Source organism: Carassius gibelio, chromosome B2 (genome assembly GCF_023724105.1).
Source record: "Carassius gibelio isolate Cgi1373 ecotype wild population from Czech Republic chromosome B2, carGib1.2-hapl.c, whole genome shotgun sequence".
NCBI classification, from domain to species: Eukaryota; Metazoa; Chordata; class Actinopteri; order Cypriniformes; family Cyprinidae; genus Carassius; species Carassius gibelio.
Genome location: NC_068397.1, coordinates 14,200,260 through 14,219,473, shown reverse-complemented (window position 1 = coordinate 14,219,473; position 19,214 = coordinate 14,200,260). Strand labels below are relative to the sequence as shown.

The window sequence follows — 19,214 nt, the reverse complement described above, 5'->3', positions numbered from 1 at the left end:
ATTAAATTAAATTAAATGAAAAAAAAAAAAAACAACAACTTTATTTTGCTAACATTGCAAACGGTAACACTACTTCCTTTTATGGACTGTAAAAAATAATCTGGTCCATACAGCAATTGCCAAGCAAATCATATTTGAACTAGATTGAGAAAATGCTTAGGCCTACTAGTTTTGTGTGCAATGAGCATCAGATAGTATTGAACAGATTGTGGGTGGTCTGTAGGAACATGCATCATCACATATAGTGTAGAAGAACTTTTTGCTATAAATAGGGAGCACTATACAAAAAGGCACATAAAAAAGTGATTATATACTTTTTGATAATTTATGACACCATGCAGGAAAAAAAATGCTTATTTTGACTGTGATACCAAACATTTATTTCAATATATATTAAGACATATCATCCTCAGTCAAAATACATTGCTAAACAAAACCCCACAAGGCGAAACTTCCAAATATCTGTCAACAGGTTCAACCGAAAAAAAAAGCCATTACTCTGATGCACCATATCTGGATTAGAGCATAAAGCAAGTGTCTCTACGACACTCAAATAATAACCCACTGATCTGTCTTACATTTCAACAGTTTGTTGGCAAAGTTACAAATACCTATTTACACGGGTAAAAAGATTTAGTAATTATTCGGTTGATTCCGCAGAATGAAACAGAGTATAAATCAAGGGACCAGCCATCACTATTAAAGGCATCATTTACAAAAGAAAAGCAAAACAAAACAAATAATTTAGTTACAGTACATACAGTATTAAGTCACCATGCATATGTAAGGACAGGTTAAAGCCATAATGTGGGGTACAATTATACTATATAAGCATATATAAAACTTTAAATGAAATGAACTGTTGGTTCAGAGTCACTCTTTTAAAACAGACACATCAAAATATGTATATATATATATATATATATATATATATATATATATATATATATATATATATATATACATATATATATACCAATGAAAGTTAAATAATAATAATAATAATAATAATAATAATAATAATAATAATAATAATAAAACAAAAATAACCAACATCAAATAGATGACACTGTACATGAATCAACTACATGTATCTGACACCTTGTTCAACAAACATTCTTATTTGGCAATATTTATGTATATATTACAACATGATCCTAACAAGGATGTAAACAATGAGCTAGATATACAAATACATAGTTTAGAACTGTTTAGAAATATACACTCCACACAGGACAAATCCTAGCCTTGTCTATTTGTGTATTTTATTAAAATGCCTTAGTTTATGCAGCACTTGTCATTATGCAGTGACTGTGCCCATTCTTCAGTGCCATTTGATGGCACAGACAGTGGATATTTAAAGCAAAGTCACAAAAAGCAAAGTGAACATCTGTCAATTCTGCACCGTAATCATTACAGCAGCAACATTTTTGTACAGTTACTGCAAGATGGAGCTAAGTTATCACTAGCTAATAGGCATATAATACTTTTTGAGGCACTCTATGAATATGATTATTAGTATTTTGTAGACTTTTACAAAAATAAGCAATGAATTCCCATAGAACCTTTGGGGGCCTCCTATTGCTCTCATATTGTCTATGCTTCTCTGCAATGTGCAGTGAAGTATGAGTCATTTGTTTATGCCCACACTCTTAAAAATAAAGATGGCACACCTCAGTAGCTATATAACCCCATCCTGCCATGCAAAATGGGGGGACAAGTAAGAAAATGATGCACAATACAGCACTGTAAACTTACAGCAAGGGGCCATAAAACAATTACACCTGTGCTCAAAGCAGAGTACAAAATAAGGGGGTTTGCAAATCAATATATATGAGTAAAATAGTGCTCATTGGTCTAAGGAACCAAATAAAAGTTTTATATTACACAAAGGCGATATGACATTAATTTTTGAAGAATGTATTGTCCTCTGCTTTATAATGCCAAAGGCTGAGTCTCTATACATGTATTGTCTCTATGCCAGCAAAGAGCGCTTTCAGCTGTTTGAATGAAAATTGCTTATTCATGGTCACTAAAACACACAGTGCATATGGTTAAATAAGCCCCCTAAACAAAACATCCATTTGGTTAATACATTTTTGCTAAAACCCTCTGTAAACTTCACAATAACATTCTCCTATTTGTCTAAAAGCTATGAGTCTGATTGAAAGCGCAGCTAAAATATTTAAAAGCAAAATTTTCTCCTTAAGCATGAAAAGATGTGATTGAATGGTCCAGTATTCATACAAATATTTATATTGAGAAAATATATATAAATTTGCAAACTTTTTAAAAGCACCCACGTTGCCATGAGACAACAGACAATTCCGATAAGACAATGGATTCGATAACAAAGCTAATCCGAATGAGATAAGCAAATCAAACAATCACCTTTACCAAACAGTCCCAAATTTTATATTTTGTGCTTATGTTATAGTAAAGAGGCCTACAGAATGTAGATTGAAAATGCACAATGTTGCCTTACGTGTTCTGGAGAGTGCAGTTGTGTCTAATGGTCAGGGAATGTACAGTACATGTGTCCAGAATCACTGGCTCTGCGCAGTCCCCTAACAGAGCCTCTAGTCTTCAGAGTTCAGAGAGCAGGACAACTCTTAGAGGATTGGTAAGGTAAGGGGTTTCTTTCACTCCTTGAAAGTCAAAATGGGGGGAGGTGTAGGGGAGAGTTTGAAAAAGTGAGGCAGGTTCCTAGCATTATCAGGACTAGGTCCTCTGTCGGGCAGCAGGATGATGTTGCCTTTCCTGCGTAGTGTGGAGTCTCGACTGGAGGTGGAGGAGAGAGTTTCTGAGGTGGCTTCACTGCTGGCTTCCACCGGTGTAACTCGGATGGTGGTGATACTCTGTTGGTGGTGGTGATGGTGGAAATGGGGATGATGGGGATTGCTCATGTCAGGTAGGCTCCGGTTGCCATCGAAGGAGCCGTAGCCGTCTTTCAATGACTCGCAACTTTCGGAGTCCCGATTCAGGTCGTTGAGCTCAAGGGACTGCCGGATGCTTCCTCGCTCTTGCGGTTTCCACCTCCAGGACCCGCTGCCATCTGTAGATGGTGGTTTAACCACAGGCTTGTTCTCAGGGTGGGCCTCCACTCGAACAATGCCCGCGCTGGGTTCCTGATCCATGAGTGCTTTGTAACGGATGGATCCGGTACAACTCACGGTGCTCCCCTCACTTTTAGGACTGCCGTGCAACATGCCCTGCTGCTTAGACATTGCGATGACCTGCATGATACGTGGCTGGCTGTTAGTCCGACAGGCGGTGCTCTTCTCTGCCACCTTCAGCCATTTCGCCCGTGCATTTCCGCCCCCTCCCCCACCATCATTCACCTCCCCACCATCCTCTTGATGTGAGGAGCTCACGTTCTCTTGGGTCTCCTCAGGGATGTGCACCAGTTGGGACGATCCTGGTCGTGACTGGATCGATACCCTGGCTCCACCAGATAGGCCACCAGAGCTATTATGATTGGCTAATGGCACAGCACTAGCAGCTAGCTTCATGTACTGTCCAGGTGGTCCACCACGGAGCTCACCATCTAAGCCCATGGCTGAGGGTTCAGAGCTGCAGCGGAGCTCCATGTTTCGCTGGGGAGAAAGCTGACCAGCCTCAGCCTCCATTACCTGCAGAGACAGCTTGCGGTTCTCGTTCTTGGTCTTCCACTGTGAGAGCAGCTGCTTAGAACGTGTGGAGTCCATGGAGGCATGGATAGCAGCATGGCGGCGAGGCACCGGTTCTTCGAATCCAGTTGAGTGCACACGGGGCAGAGTGTTACTAAATGAAACAAAGCTCTCCTGGCAGAGGGGACTAGGAGGTGTAATGCACTCTACCTCTGTGCTTGCCCTTTTCAAACTGGACATGTTCTCTCTGTGGGATGGGCCACGTAGCAGGATACTCTCAGAGCGAGCTGAGGTGGGACGTTCCCGCATGCTCAGGCTCTTAGGGGGCAGTAAGCGTGGTGGATCTGTGTTCAAGTTTGGTAGAGGTCTCAGAGGCTCCCGCATGGCAGGTGGAGGCACCACTGGCTGGGGCTGTGGTGGAGGTTGTGGTGGCTGTGGTTGCCGGAGAGGAGGATGTACATGTGTCTTTAGTGATGTGTCTTCACTAGGTTTAAAGTTTCCAACTGCATACAGACCCTAGGGTAGTGCAAAAATGTAGAATATATACAGCAACATCAATCAATAGATGCCATATAGATCTTAGTCATGATATTGCTATTTATTTTTTTGCAAATGAAAATTTGTATTTGAGAGACACTTGTATAGTCTATTCAAATTGTTATATGGTCTCAAAGCCTGGTCAAGCTAGTCTTTAGCTGGTTTCTGTTGTGGACTGACTCAGTCATTAGGTGCTTATTTCTGACTGTCAAAGGCTAGAATATTCTCCAGGAAATGGAAACTGTCTTTAGTGTTGAGTCCAGTCTTAGCTTTAGCTGGGTAGCCAGAGAGTCTCTCTATCACCATCTGTGACGTGCCCAAAAACCCCTGAACCAGTCAACAGACCAGTCTGACCAGAAGATTATATTTTTTCAGCAGTGTTGTCTCAAGGTCATGTAATGTTTCACAACACATTTTCAAAAGATTACGTTTTTTTTTTTTTTTTTGTCACAAGTAATTGCTTTGCCAAGATATATTTTCAACATTAACTTTAGCTGAATGACCGACAGACTTGTTTTCATTCTCCAAACAAGTAATACATATGGTGTCTACATTGACTGAAGTCCATCTTAAGCCTAAATTAACTTTTAAGAGCTTTCCTCATATCACTCACAGCCAGAGTGTCAAACAGCATTACATGGTAATTCGCTTGACCTGATTAGCATACACTATGCTAAGCAAACAATAAAATCGGGACCTGATGTACTGATTTAACAGTGTTAATTCCTCCTAAAGGAGTTTTGGCATTGATTTTAATGTTAGAAATCACAGGGTGTACATAGCCCTCAAGAGCAGATTGAGCAGGAAAAGAAGGACAGTTAGTGAGAGAGAAAGAAAGAAATGGTGGGAGGAATGTGAGGGGTTTGTGTGGGTGGAGAGCAGAAAAGAAGCCACAAGGGATCTGCATGTGTGAGCTATTTTTATCTCCATTAAAACAGCATTGTCTTATTAGCACCTCAATAATTCTCTATGATTCTTTTCCAGGGTCAGGTTTCATAGAGTAATATGGATTTGTCACAGCAATATGTAAAGTGAGTTATTATCCACACAGCGCCTTTAAAAGCCTCAGCAACAAGACTCACCAGGTAGACAGCTATGCCCCCTCCGATGAGAAAGCCACAGTAGACATCCACGGCATGGTTCTTGAACTGAATGATGCGAGTCAGACCACAGATAATGCCACAGATGATGAAGGAAAACACCAGGAGTGGCTTCAGGAGCTTAGTTGAGTCAGTCAGAGTGGCATTAAAGTACATCTGTGGAAGGAGACCAGCCTTTTGACTGAAGTTTAATGAAAATGCCTTATAGTTGAAAGGACAGTAGGATTATTTGGCATGCAGTTTGATATCGCTTGAGTCAACTGTGCCACGAGTCAATTGGATTACTTACGGAGATGTACACAGCCGCAAAAGCTGCCAGAGTGGCGTGCTGAGATGGGAAGGACTTCCTGTAATGAGAGACAGCCTTGTTAGATTTTCAGGTCATTTTCACACTGAACACATTTGAGGTAGTGTACCATGCAAAAGGACAGATGGGAATCGAAAGCCGCAGATAATAATGTCTATAGTCCCCAAACCCATATATTGTGCCAAACAAGATCAGAGCTTTTTATTTCCAAGAACTAAATATTCTGGACACACATTTCAATGTACGTAACAGAAGCGTAAGCCTTTGGACACACACGCACCACATCGACCCTCTTTACGTCTAATTTCTACGTTATACAAAATGTCTGCGTTACATATAATCATGGCTATTGAGAGTGCATGAAACGAGTGGAAGATTGAAAAGCAGAGCAGCACAAATGGATGTGTGTGGGTGTGCTGGAATGGGCAGCCGGGTTGTGAGCGAAGCAACAAGACTGAACTCTGTGTGGGTTTTACAGGAAAGCCATGTGCCATTGGACAGCGCCACATTCATTCTGCTGCCTTCACATTTACCTACACTGTTTATAGCAGGGATTTTTTGTTATATTATAAGGGACTTATATTATAAGAGTTGCCGTGCTGCAGGCCCATTAAAATGTTGTCAACAATAATGTGTCAAACAATCTTTGTTTGTGTGAGGTTTTCATACAGTCAGTCTTGAATCATTGCATGACACAGGAATTTTAATTGCAGATTTTTGATGAGAAATACTGAAATGTTACAGACATATCTCAATATGTAGTAGGATTGAAAAAAAGAGAGAAGAAAACAGAACAAAAAAATCAAACAGATTATTACAAATAGAGGCAAATCTCAGTACTTTGAGAATGTTTTTTTTTCATACAGACCAGATAAAAAAAGGACTCTATTTACATTCTTAATGCATGTTCCCCATCTTATTGTGGTTGACTCGTTGTATGCTACTATAAAAAAATATATATATATTTTTTCATAATCTTTAATCAAAATGTTTGGAAACAATTTAATTGGGAACACATAAACACTGTTAATTAAGAGTTTCTCCTCAATAAATTCCTACTTTGTTGTTTATTAATAGTTAGTAAGGTAGTTTTTAAGTTTAATTATGGGGTAGGATTAAGAGATCTAAAACAGAGACTTTATTTCATACCAAAAGTAAACTTGCTCTGGCTTGTCTGTCAGTGTTTTGTCAGTTTTCTCTTTGCTCTGCAGAAAAAAAAAAAGCCCATCCAAACAATTCCCAATGGGTAAAATTATATCCTGCCCTAAATTTTTTCTTGTTCACAACATCACAACAACATTTCACACCGACTTAATAGTCACAATGATAAAATAGTATGTAATGCTTGGTCCAAATTTACACCATTTTTGGGCATGATCATGCATGTTGACGAGCTACAATCTGACACAGATACCGCTCTCTGACCTGCCAGAGTTGATTGCTGCTGGATCAGGCCCAGAGCAGATGTCATCCACAATGAAAGAGTTTTCATCACAGGAAGTGTTGAGGCTGGTGTAGTTGGGCTTGCACACAGTTAGGAAGTAGGGGGCATGGTATCCTGTGGCCAGCTGGATAATATCTGTGATGAGTGCGGTGATGCACAGGCCAAAAACATGGACCCCTGAAAATTAGACAAAAGTAGACGCACATAGCTTTTTCCTTAGTCATATAAAGCGTATACAACATTTCATAAGCAGCAAGAAGACTTCATAAGCTTACAATAAAATAGATGGCGCTTTCATTATTAATGGCAAACTCGATATAGTACAAGACTATAAAACACACAGAATGAGTCAAGATCAAAAGAGTATTCCCAATAATATTTATACAAGCTATATTGCTTTTTATAGAGTTGCAAAGAGCAGAAATATGTACACCCACCCACAAACCTCACAGCTCTTCGGATGTAAGAGTTGAAATTGCAGCCGGCGGCATTTATGTTAGCCTCTGTTTTGATGGCGATGTTTCTTCTGGCCAAGCAGCAGTACAGGATCCCTTCCCCAATCATAATCTGTGGGAAGATGGTCATCTGTGTTTACCCAAACACACAGCACCCTCTTTTTACCGCCATTCTTACACTTTCTAGTGGCTTCCAGGGGTAATTTCTAATACAAACACTGAAACATCAAATCCATTATTGTAATTAAAGTAATCACTCCAATCAATCCATCCATTCATTAATTAATTCATAGCCATATGCGAGGGATTTCATTCAAATCTAAAAAGAAAATAATAATAATTGATGTGGGAAGGGGGTTTCTTGAAAGTCACCCAGACCTCCACTATCGCAATGACTAAACTGTTAATTCCATGTAAGTGAAAAGCAGAAACCCATAGATTTATATGTACAGTAAATGCTTCTGAAGGGGGCATCTGCTGTGGAGGACGATATAGAGAGTGAGAGAGATGAACAAGATCAAACCCTCCTGAGATCACACTTGCCGCACACCTACAGTCAAGTACAGCACTCGAGTGCAGCAGGCGCTGCCATAACAGCTGGAGCTACCAGCAGGAAACACATTCACACGCCGCCTGCTAGCAAAGGCTCAGCTATAATACTCATACAGTACTGAGGCCCAAAGCTCATTTGGGTGATTTAGCATCGAAAAATGTTGTCAAGTGATTCAACGTGGAGCAAAAGTAAAAAATATGATGCAAATGTTTGGGCTGAGGTGGCCATTTGTACCGATGCTTCACTGCAGACCAACCACAGACTTACTTGCTGTGGCTGACAAATGCAAAATGCAAAGGAGAACCAACAGTGATAGCACTCAAATGAGCATAGCCCACCTTGCAAAATTAATTAGGCCAGATTGTTGGAGCACCTAATGTGACGAAAACACCCAAGCGATGTGCTTGGGATTTGATGAAACAAATATGTCATTAAACATTAAACGGATCTGCTCTCTGATGAATATAGGTGGAGCGAGGCAATTTTAAGATGATGTTGATGAGACCAGCACTGGAATAACAAATCATTGTGAATATAATAAACAGCTGGGGCAATGACAGTAAGCTTTATTTTTGGTTCAGATGTACTGATTTATAAAAATAAAAAAAATAATTAAAAAATAAATAAAAATAATGAAATAAATTAAACTCACATACTGAAATTCATACAACTAAAATGTAATAATATTAATGAATGAATAATTGGTATTTGTAAAATGCTCTTTATGCCTTGCAAAAATGTTTTGAAAAATTTTATTACTTTTATTAAAATGGACCACACCACATGACATTATTAAATTAAGGGCCAGTTTTACTAAACAGGGCCAATTAGCGCCATGGCACAATTCCAAAACAGCACTGATAGGCGTGGAAATTTCTGTGGGTGATTTACTCAGGAAGCGTAAATGAAAGAACACAGATGCAACATCTAATTTACATATCGACCAATGAAATATTCCAAGCTCAGCGCGAATTAGCAAAGTCACAAATGAAGAATAAAGAGATCACTTTGAAAAGAACTGGAGGCCAAAAAAAAAAAGGGTTGCAAGAGGTTTTGATAGACGTCGTATGGCATGACTCCTAGTTGAAGGTTCCAAAAAGCAAATAAAAAATAGCATGGCTTGGCAAACGATATGTTCAGATAATGTGTTCTTCTGGCATTCTAAATGAAAAAGTGTGGAAAAAATTCCCTTCCCTTACAAAAGTTTTTTGTTCTCTGTGGTGCCTCCTCCTAGCAACAACAATCACAGGCATTTCAAGTGCAAAACAGTTTAAGATGTGCTTTTTTTGTGGAGTTAAATAATGGCGTGGTGTTGGTGCAGTGGATAAGACACGAGCCTTTGGTGAGAGAGACTTGGGTTTGAATACACCGTGAGACACCAATGTGTCCCTGAGCAAGACACTTAACCCCTAGTTGCTACACAGGTGTGTGACCGCTGACATATATAGCAATTGAAAGTTGCTTTGGAAAAAAGCGTCAGGTAAATATAAATCACTTTTGAATGATTTTAATGCATTCTTGCGGAATAAAAGGATTAATTTAGTCATTAAATGTAATATGATATTACTGACCCAAAACTTTTGTACAGTAGTGCAGTTAAAATATGACTCTCAAAAGCCACAATACTGAAACACTTCCAAACTTCCAGCTTTTGAAACCCAGAGGAAATGTGACAAGTTCTTGAAGATTTTTCAATCTTGTAAATCTCAACATGTATGCAGATGGTAAAATGCAATTGAGGGCAATTTATTAGACTCATAATTTTAACACCTAGGGTCTCGGTAATAGACTCACAACATGCCTGGAGAGGCTTAGTGCCTTGTCGCCCAACTGATGCTCGAAATGCATGCTGGGTGGGTGGCAGACAAAATTTCACTGACAGTTTGGGAAGAACAAAAACATGCATGAGACAGGCAAAAAATAATAAGAAAAATAAATACAAATGGAGATAGAAAACACAAATAGAAATACTAACAACAATTTAGCTGAGGTGAAAGCAGAGAGACCCATACTCAAGGTGAATTCGTTTGACAAATTTGCAGTCGTCCCATGTTTTTAAGTTGCTTTGGAAGTATTGCAAGTAAGTAAATATTGTAAATGTAAGCAAAAATATAACTGACTCATCCTGCACAGATTTTCAGATGCGAGAATGAGAATGTTCCCGTAATACTGCCTGTAATTGACCAGCAATCAGCAAATCATGGTTCATGGCTGAGACAAAGCTGAAGACATCACATGATTTCTTGTACATGAACTAGGAATGTGTGGGCAAAGCTAGCAACAATTCAATGAAGCAAATTCAATGAAACTGGAGGCACACCATCAAATATAGATGAATTATTATTCACTGTATTCTTCCCCCTCTAAATTGAAATCAAACATTAGGCCTGCATGAATAAGTAAGAATGACGTCTAGACCAGTGGTTTTCAATCCTGGTCCGTGGGAACCACATTGCTGCGCATTTTGTGAGTCTCCCTTATTTAACACTCCTAATTCAGATCATGAGTTAGTTAGGAGAGAGATTCACGAGTGTGTCAGATAAGTGAAAGTGAAAGTAGTGACATTTGCCAAGTATGGTAACCCATACTCGGAATTGGTGCTTTGGATTTAACCCATCCAAGTGCACACACACAGCAGTGAGAAGTTAGCACACACAGTCAGCAGTGGGTAGTTATAAATACAGCACCCAGGGAGCAACGGGGGGTTCAGTGCCTTGCTCAAGGGCACTTCAGCCATGGTTATTGAGAGTAGAAGAGAGTACTGTTCATTCACTCTCTCCCACCTACAACTCCTGCCAGCACCGTGACTCAAACTTGCAACTTTTGGGTTAGAGGACCAACTGTCTAACCATTAGGCCACAGATGCAGTATGGAAGACATACAAAATGTGCAGAGAAGTGGGTTCCCCAGGAGCAGGATTAAAAACCACTGCTCTAGAGTCTAGACTAAACAAGAGTGTCAATCTGGCATTTACCGTCACCGCTGGCCCGGCGAAAGCCAGACTGAAGAGCATGAGGAAGGGGATGACCTCCTTTGTGGGCTCAATGTAAGGCATGCTGAGACTGCGGTCATTGCAGCTGTAGCCTGAACGCACTGGCTTAAAAATATCTGTCAGCTCCAAGAAGTATAAGCTGACCACAGAGGACACCAGAATTGGGAGCTGTGGAGATAAAACAGAAGAAATATTATTATTAGATGTGTCTTGTTTACTAAATATGCAAGATGTGTTGAAAGCAACAATTAAATTATCCAAATTTTATCAGACAAATGGTGCACTGTCCCATAGTTTACTAGTTTGACTCATCCAGGCTAATTTGCAAACATGATAGGTGTTAATTATTCCATTGACAAGGTAATCAGCTTATTATATCACAATGAAGGTACTGTATCTGATCATGTGACTTCTCATCTGTATTTTGCCACTGCGAGTATTTCCCATACTATGATGTAACTAATAACTACTAAAGTATGAAACTAACCAATTAGTCACGTTCAGTTTCCTGAAACCATAATAAGATGGCCATACCTCTTTTGAGCTACGTTGGTTCAACAATACAGACATTAATGGCATCATGTGCAGGTGGTGGAAAAATACATTACACTAATTAATGGATTTGAGGTCTTTTGAGATACCGCTCTAATGAATATCATTTTGCATTATTTTATGCTTGACTTACACATTTTTGCACAAGTACACTCTTCAAAAACAGCACTGATTATTGACACATTAGAATTTTTTATAGATATAGATTATTCTAATTAGACTTATGAGAATTAAACGTAGCATTCTGCCGTTGAAGAGTGTTGTTATATAAACTACAACACTGCTCACTTATATAAACTTATATATTATGTAGTTATATAAACTACAGCACTGCATTAAATCATTAACTGGATTAATGATTGATCAATCAACTAATTAAACTCGTACGGCAAAAAATGACTAAAACGTCATTCAAATTTGACAAATAATCAATTGTCTAGTCCTTAACAATCAACATTTTGCAGGGTAAACTGTAAATATGAACTGCAAAACTGCTCACTGCATCACATAGCTAACTACACAAACTGGACCCACTTTATATTAAGTGGCCTTAACTACTATGTACTTACATTTTAATTAATAATTTAGTACAATGTACTAATTGTGTACATACATGTTTTTACATTGTACTTATATTTAAAAAAAACAGATGTATAATTACATCTGTATTTAATTTCTGTAATTACATTTATAATTACACTGTTGACCCATACTTTACACCTTAACCCACCCTTAAACTTACCCATACCTCCAACCCTCTCCCTAACCTTACCCCCATCCCACCTCAATAGCAGTAAAAGTGTTTTACAATACAATATGAACACAATAAGTACATTGTACTTATTTTTTTATGTAAGTACATAGTAGTTAAGGCCACCTAATATAAAGTGGGACCCACAAACTTCCTAGTGGTTGTTGCTCAGGAAATTCCCTGCTCATTTGCATAAAGTTAAACTTTTCTTAACTTTGTCACATGACTCACTCAATGGTACACCCTGCATAAGTCACTGGTGCTCAAGTCGCAGGAAGTAACCAGCTCTCCACTGAAAATGTATGGGATAATGTTGTTGCTGAGTGTCACTGGTGGTGTGAACTTTAGTGTGAAGATAATTTCAATAATCTGAAGAATTTTTTACAAGATAAAGTACCTTTTGAGGAATGCAAAGATCCCATGGATTTGAAAGTTTCTTCATGGAACAATAGATGCCAGTTAGTTTGCTTAATGTTTAAGAGTGTATATACAGTACTGTGCAAAAGGCTTAGGCCATTAGTATTTTCACCAACAAATATGGTTTTAAATCAGTTATTTCTATCTTTTGCTGTAGTGTGTCAGTAGGAAATATCAGTTTACATGTCCAAACATTATTTTTGCCATTAATTGTAATAATCTAGTGAGATTTTTGTTTGCACAAGGAGTCTGACAACAGCCAGTGGTCCATACAGAGATCGGATCTCATCATCATCCAGTCTGTCTGGAGTTATATGAAGAAACAGAAGGAACTGAGGCGGACTCAATCCAGAAGAACTATGGCAATGTTTTGCAAAGCTACAGTACTCTGCAAAGTTTTAGGCACTTGTGTAAAAATGCTGTAAAGTGAGGATGCCATGAAAAATAATGCCATAAATAGATTTTTATTAATTAACTTCTATTAACTTAACTAAATTAAATCAACATTTGGTGTGACCACACTATGTGCAGATACTGTAGCTTTGCAGGTAGGTTTCTTGAAGTGTCTTGGAGAGATTGCCACAATTCCTCATGATTTAGAGCACTGGCTGTTGTCAGACTCCTTGTGCAAACAAAAATTTCACTGGATTATTACAATTAATGGCAAAAATAATGTTTGGAAATGTAAACTGATATTTACTACTGACAGACTACAGCAAAAGATATAAATGATTTTTGTTGGTGAAAATACTAGTGGCCTATACTTTTGCTCAGTACTGTATATTCAAATGGAATGGACAGTAAAGAATGTACTGCATGTTAGGATTGCTTGTTGTAACATATTTTATAGTAGGCTAACAATGCTTTTGGGGAACACACCCCAGATCCGCTGTTAGCCTTTTAAATCATATTTCCTCAGATTAGTTAATAATACCCCAAATTATGTCTCCAAAAAAAAGAAATGAAAACGCTCTTGGTGCTGAAGCAGAAAATGCATTGGGAGATCCTTGCTTCTAAAAACCTGAATGAAAAAGGCTGTGTATTGGTCCTTGTCAAGCTAACTGCTACAATCAGCATTATACATATACTGTGGGTTTGGATGAAGCTATGCTGGAGTTAAATCCCCTGAGGCTTTTCACACTCGTCATCGGTACTAGGTTCACACTAAGGTTAGACAGAAGATGTGTGATTACGGGAGAATCAAGGTTATTCTCAGGTGAATATGCATGGAACTTCTTTAGATATCCTAGAATTACTGTTGTCATTGACACCGTTCACCCCATAGTATCTCAAAGAACAAGAATCAGCTGGAAATGTCTTCAGCTCCCATGAGGATATATATTGTGCTGTGCTATGCAAAGTGAAAATATGCCATCATACTGAATAATTGCGATAGCTTGAGCGGACAGCATGAAGATCAAAGGTGGGGGTAGGGGGTTTAATTACTGTAATCAAGCCCCTTCTAAAAAGGGGAGAACATCTGCAGAAAAAGCCCCTGTGGTTTAAACTCCTAGTGAAGCTGCATCTTACAGCACAAATACTAATAACCTCTATGATAAGCACTGGACCAATTGGAAATCATTCTAAACTGTGAATATCAGTTATTGTCTACGGTCCACCCATAATTCTATAGCAAACAAATTAATTCAGTAGTTTTACTGTATATTTGCAGATGTTTAGCAGTGAATTGCAACTGAAGATGTCTTTAAACTTTAACCTTAAACATTTCTCATTTATTATTTTGTTTATGTTATCACAACACAAACACACAGCTTACATTGCAATATATAGGCTATCTTTTAATGTAAGCCATCAAAACTTGCATAATGCTTTCTAACAATAATGTAACAATTTACCTCTTCTTTAAAAAAATATAAAAATTTGATTTGTTATTGGCTGTTTTTTTAATCATCGTTCAATAATATATTGTCTGAAATTTTATATTTAAAGGTTTAGTTTACTTAAAAAAGAAAATAATGTCATTAATTACTCACCCTCATGTTGTTCCAAACCCGTAAGATCTTTGCTGTCTACTACTCACCCAGTCTTTAAAAACATACTAAACATTCTGTTTTGATGGCTAAATTGACGTACAGCACTTCATACTGTTTACTTTAGTTTAGAGCTTTATTTTTAGGTTACACTTTATTTTAAGGTGTTTTGTTACAGTATAAGTATAAGTACTGAGTAATATTAAAGGGGGGGTGAAATGCTATTTCATGCATACTGAGTTTTTTACACTGTTAAAGAGTTGGATTCCCATGCTAGACATGGACAAAGTTTAAAAAATTAAGTTGTACGTTTGAAGGAGTATTTTTGGAACAAAAATACTCCTTCCGGTTTGTCACAAGTTTCGGAAAGTTTTTTTCGAGTATGGCTCTGTGTGACGATGGAGCGGAATTTCCTTATAAGGGCACTTCTGCCAGAAGAGCGTGCGCTCCCGTATAGCAGAGCAATGAGAGAGCACAGGCATTCACTGATCAGAGCGAGAGCGAGAGCGAAATATCACAAAAGGAGTGTGTTTTTGGTTGCCAGGGCAAGACAACCCTGCACAGATTACCAAAAAAAACAGCATTAAGGGACCAGTGGATGGAGTTTATTTTTACAGAGCATCAACGGAGTTGTGCAAGTGTTTTTGTTTGTTCCCTGCATTTCGAAGATGCTTGTTTTACAAACAAGGCCCAGTTTGACGCCGGATTTGCACATCATTTATTTCTTAAGGATAATGCAGTCCCAACGAAAAAGGGTCACGATCGTGTGTTGGAACCGCATGCGGTGAGTAAAACTGCTTAAAATATCTCTGCCTCCTTGTTAGTGCGTCCCCCTCCCCTCCCGGAGACCCGGGTTCGAGCCCCGCTCGGAGCGAGTCGTTGCTACTGCTGCTCTCGTTCAGTTTCAGCCTTCACAGCTTCCAAATGCTCTCAACACAAAAGCCTACTGGCGCTCGTGATTCTTTAGCTCCGCCCACACGTCACACCTCCAGCCTGTCGTGTTTTTCCGGGAAAAATCGGTACAGACTATCTTTCTCTTATGAATATAATAAAACTAAAGACTTTTTGGAGTTATGAAGGATGCAGTACTACTCTATAGGTACTCATGATTAACAGGATATTGAGTGAAAACGAGCATTTCACCCCCCCCCCCCTTTAATTAATTACATGTACTTACTATGGCTATGATTAGGGCTTGTTTTAGGATTACATGCATGTAATAAGGACACCTTAAAGTGTTACTTATATAAAATAATATACAATTTCAATATTTGCTATTTATTAGTTATCTGCTAAAAGTATTTTTATATCATTTTATATCAGTAAATCAGTACAATTATATTATGCATTTTTAAATCATTAAATTGCTAGCCAAACATGGCTGAAGAGTTTAATAAAAAGCTATTTGATATTTAAAAAAACTGTTTTTCCATATTTTATTTTTTTATAAAATAGGAATGTATTGGCCAGAAAGCAGTGTGGAATATTAACTTACAACCTAAACTAGTCTGCCAGCATACTGTGTCAAAATAATTGTTTTATTTTAATTTTTTTTCATGAGAGGACAAATTAAACTTCTCTGTCGTAGTTCACTTAGTAAACTGAAATATTAGTGAAACAGGGAAGTTAATTAGGCAAAATTAGTGAAGCAAAGCATATTAAATTACATCATTTTTAATGCATTCTCATCTTAGAACAGAAACAAGGTCTCTGCAGCAAGGCTACTCTATAGAAGGCAACCAGGTCACACCTGAGAACATGATATTAATTTCAGTGCAGTCAAGAGCTTTGATTCTGTCTGATTTGAAAATACAGAGTCTATTCCAGGTAAGTTGTCTACAGGACCTTACATTTGATATCTGGATGAGGACACGTTTCTATCATGAAATCTTTCTCACTACTAATTACATACAGTAATATGTGAAGTCATTGCATTTTTGCAATGAGGCACTCACAAGTCTTGTTAGAAAATATCTTGTAGTAGTGCATTATGCCCACATTCAAGATGAATGATTTTTGTTAAAACCGAATAGAAAGCCAATAGTCTATAGTTCATGACCATGGTTTTTAATACATACAACAGAATAGTTTCATATTCTTTGATATTCAAGAAACATGCAATTCAGCGCTGCAGCTTGACAAGTAAACAAGACAGATCAAAGACTGCAAAGATGCCATCTCCATGACACCAGTGATCAGCACTCATTTGTCTGTGATATGTAGGCCATGTCAGATTAGCCTTCATATATTAACTGTCTACATTCCAACCCCAATATCGCCCTCTTAATTCTATGAGAGACGGCATTGTTTATATCTTATTTTAAGACATATATTCATAAGGTTTCCAGTCCAGTGATGATGATCTTCTTCATTTAGACTTTAAACTAACAGGCAAATCTATTAAGGCCATGTTGACCGTGTCAGTGCAATTAGGAAAAGAGTGTTTTTGAATGGCAGGCATAAAAAAGTAAGCCAAAATTTAATGCGCAAAAGCCAGAACACATTTTTTTTTTTTAACCGTAACATTAACATGACATACAACAACAAGTGCAAAGCATTTGACCTTCTCAGTTTTCACGACCAGAACAGCATACAGTAGGCTATTCCTATGTAAAGTTAACGAGCAGTCATGAAGAACTGAACACTGACTATGGTTCCAATCCGCTTGACTGCTTTGATTTTGAACGTGACCATCGCGTGAATGAAGACAGTCTTCTGTTAATTAGACATGATACAAATAGGAATGGCTCTCTCAGTGTGTTCTGCGCTCACTTACCTCCACGAAATAAAAGCAGGGCAGCAAGGTAACGCTGTCTTTTGTCATCTTGCTTTTGAGTCTTTCCTTCGCAGACATGATAAACGATACGTCCCTAAAAAAAAAAAAAAAAAAAAAGAACCCGGTGCACGGAGAGAGGAACACTGAATCCCACCTGGTGTAATTTCTCCCCGTGTGCAGTAATTGCGCTTCTTTAGGCTGTCGCTTTCTCCATCCCCAAGTGCGCTTTTACTGCGGATACAGACACACGGAAAGATGCTGTACCAAACCTGGCGACATCATGACTGAAACCATGACAACACAATCGCCATCCCCTGAGGACGCGCCGATGTCCAACACCGATTAATGTTCCAAGCCAACATTCAGCCTTCTGATTAGAGGCAATATGCTGACCAGCTGACGTCAGAGGTGTGCTAAAAACCCATTTTCACTAGAAGCGAGCGCGCGCGCACGTGCGCGTGAGAGAGGTGGGGGCGTTCACGCTTCTGTACACTGTTATGATTGTCAAATGGGTCTCAGATGGGTTGTAGATAAGGCGTTGTCTTTAATAAATACATTGTATTTGATAATATGTTGTAATAAATGTACAGTATTACTAATATATTGGAGAAATGGTTTTTAGAAAAGACGCTTTAATGATTTGCAAGTCATAAATCAAAGTAGTCCACACATTGTAAAATACATCATATCCCCCCCCCCAAAAAAAAAAAAAAAAAAAAACGTTCGGTCCCTAAAATGATCGCAGAGCGTCAAAGAATGCTGCTAAGTTGAAGTGTAAAAAAAAAAAACTGCATAAAGTATTCATATTTTATAGTAGACATCTAACTTGCGTGTGTTCCTAAATAATAAACATGCTAATATGTTCTTCCTTCTATTAAATAGGCTTATGCATAAAGTGATAAGCGAATAACAAAACGTCAAAATTAGAATAATTGTCTGGAGCCTGTATAGATAATGAATGACTCGGTAGAACTTCTTTTTTTTTTTTTTTATTAAGCATGACTCGGGGTTATTTTAACTCCTTAAATGTTCTTCTAAACTCAATTTTCTAAAGTTATTCAGAAATAGTATAGGCGACATAAATCTGCTTTGAATTTTGTTTTAGTGTACACACGCGCCATCTACTGGATATTTAATTTTACATAGGATGAGTGACAATTGAATTCAATTTATAATGAAGTTCTAGCTCATTTCTAGATCCAGTTTTATCCTACTGTGGAGTAAGTTTTTCTTTTAATTTTTTTTTATCTGAATTCTTCTTCTTCTACTAATTTTTCTATTCTTCTTCTTCTTCTTCTTAACTTTATTTGCTTTACTCACAAAAGAGGTTTCTTTTCCTCATCAACATACTTGAGTTGTTTTGATGTAGTAAAAGCAGTCCATATGTCAAAGGTGCAACATAAGTGTGAGAAAAGAAATGCTATTTTACAACTTTTAGTAAGTTTTAAAGCAGAATCGAATAAAGTTCTGTATTAATTGTCAGGATGATGTTTCACAAACTCCATTTAGGGTCCTTTGCATGCTCAATCCCATCATGATTTTCTCTGCACCAAATTCAGTACGTGATTCAGTTTGTTTATTCATACGTTCAGCTTGATCTGTCAATTGAGAACAATATGCATAGTCGAAAAAAATCATTATGTGCTGTACTTAAATACAGCATTCAGATATACAGTAGGTTAAGATATAGATATAAGTGATTAGCATCAT

The 19,214-nt window shown here is 38.0% G+C and overlaps 1 protein-coding gene across 1 annotated transcript; it reads right to left on the bottom strand.

The window, feature by feature from the left end:
• Positions 1-371: 371 nt before the first annotated feature.
• plppr4a (phospholipid phosphatase related 4a) lies at positions 372-17,919 on the bottom strand. The gene is made up of 7 exons (XM_052547665.1): positions 17,505-17,919; positions 11,000-11,185; positions 7,455-7,584; positions 6,999-7,194; positions 5,556-5,613; positions 5,249-5,422; positions 372-4,145 (listed from the first exon to the last, which is right to left on the bottom strand). Exons 1-7 carry the CDS (start codon positions 17,580-17,582, stop codon positions 2,643-2,645), a joined length of 2,325 nt encoding a protein of 774 aa, XP_052403625.1. The 5' UTR covers positions 17,583-17,919; the 3' UTR covers positions 372-2,642.
• Between the last annotated feature and the right edge of the window lie 1,295 nt (positions 17,920-19,214).

Coding starts and splice junctions, on each gene's coding strand:
- plppr4a (XM_052547665.1), bottom strand. CDS start 17,582: ATGTCTGCGAAGGAAAGACTCAAAAGCAAGATGACAAAAGACAGCGTT. Junction 11,186..17,504: donor CCTGCTTTTATTTCGTGGAG/GTAAGTGAGCGC, acceptor TTATCTCCACAG/CTCCCAATTCTGGTGTCCTC. Junction 7,585..10,999: donor TCGCCGGGCCAGCGGTGACG/GTAAATGCCAGA, acceptor ATCTTCCCACAG/ATTATGATTGGGGAAGGGAT.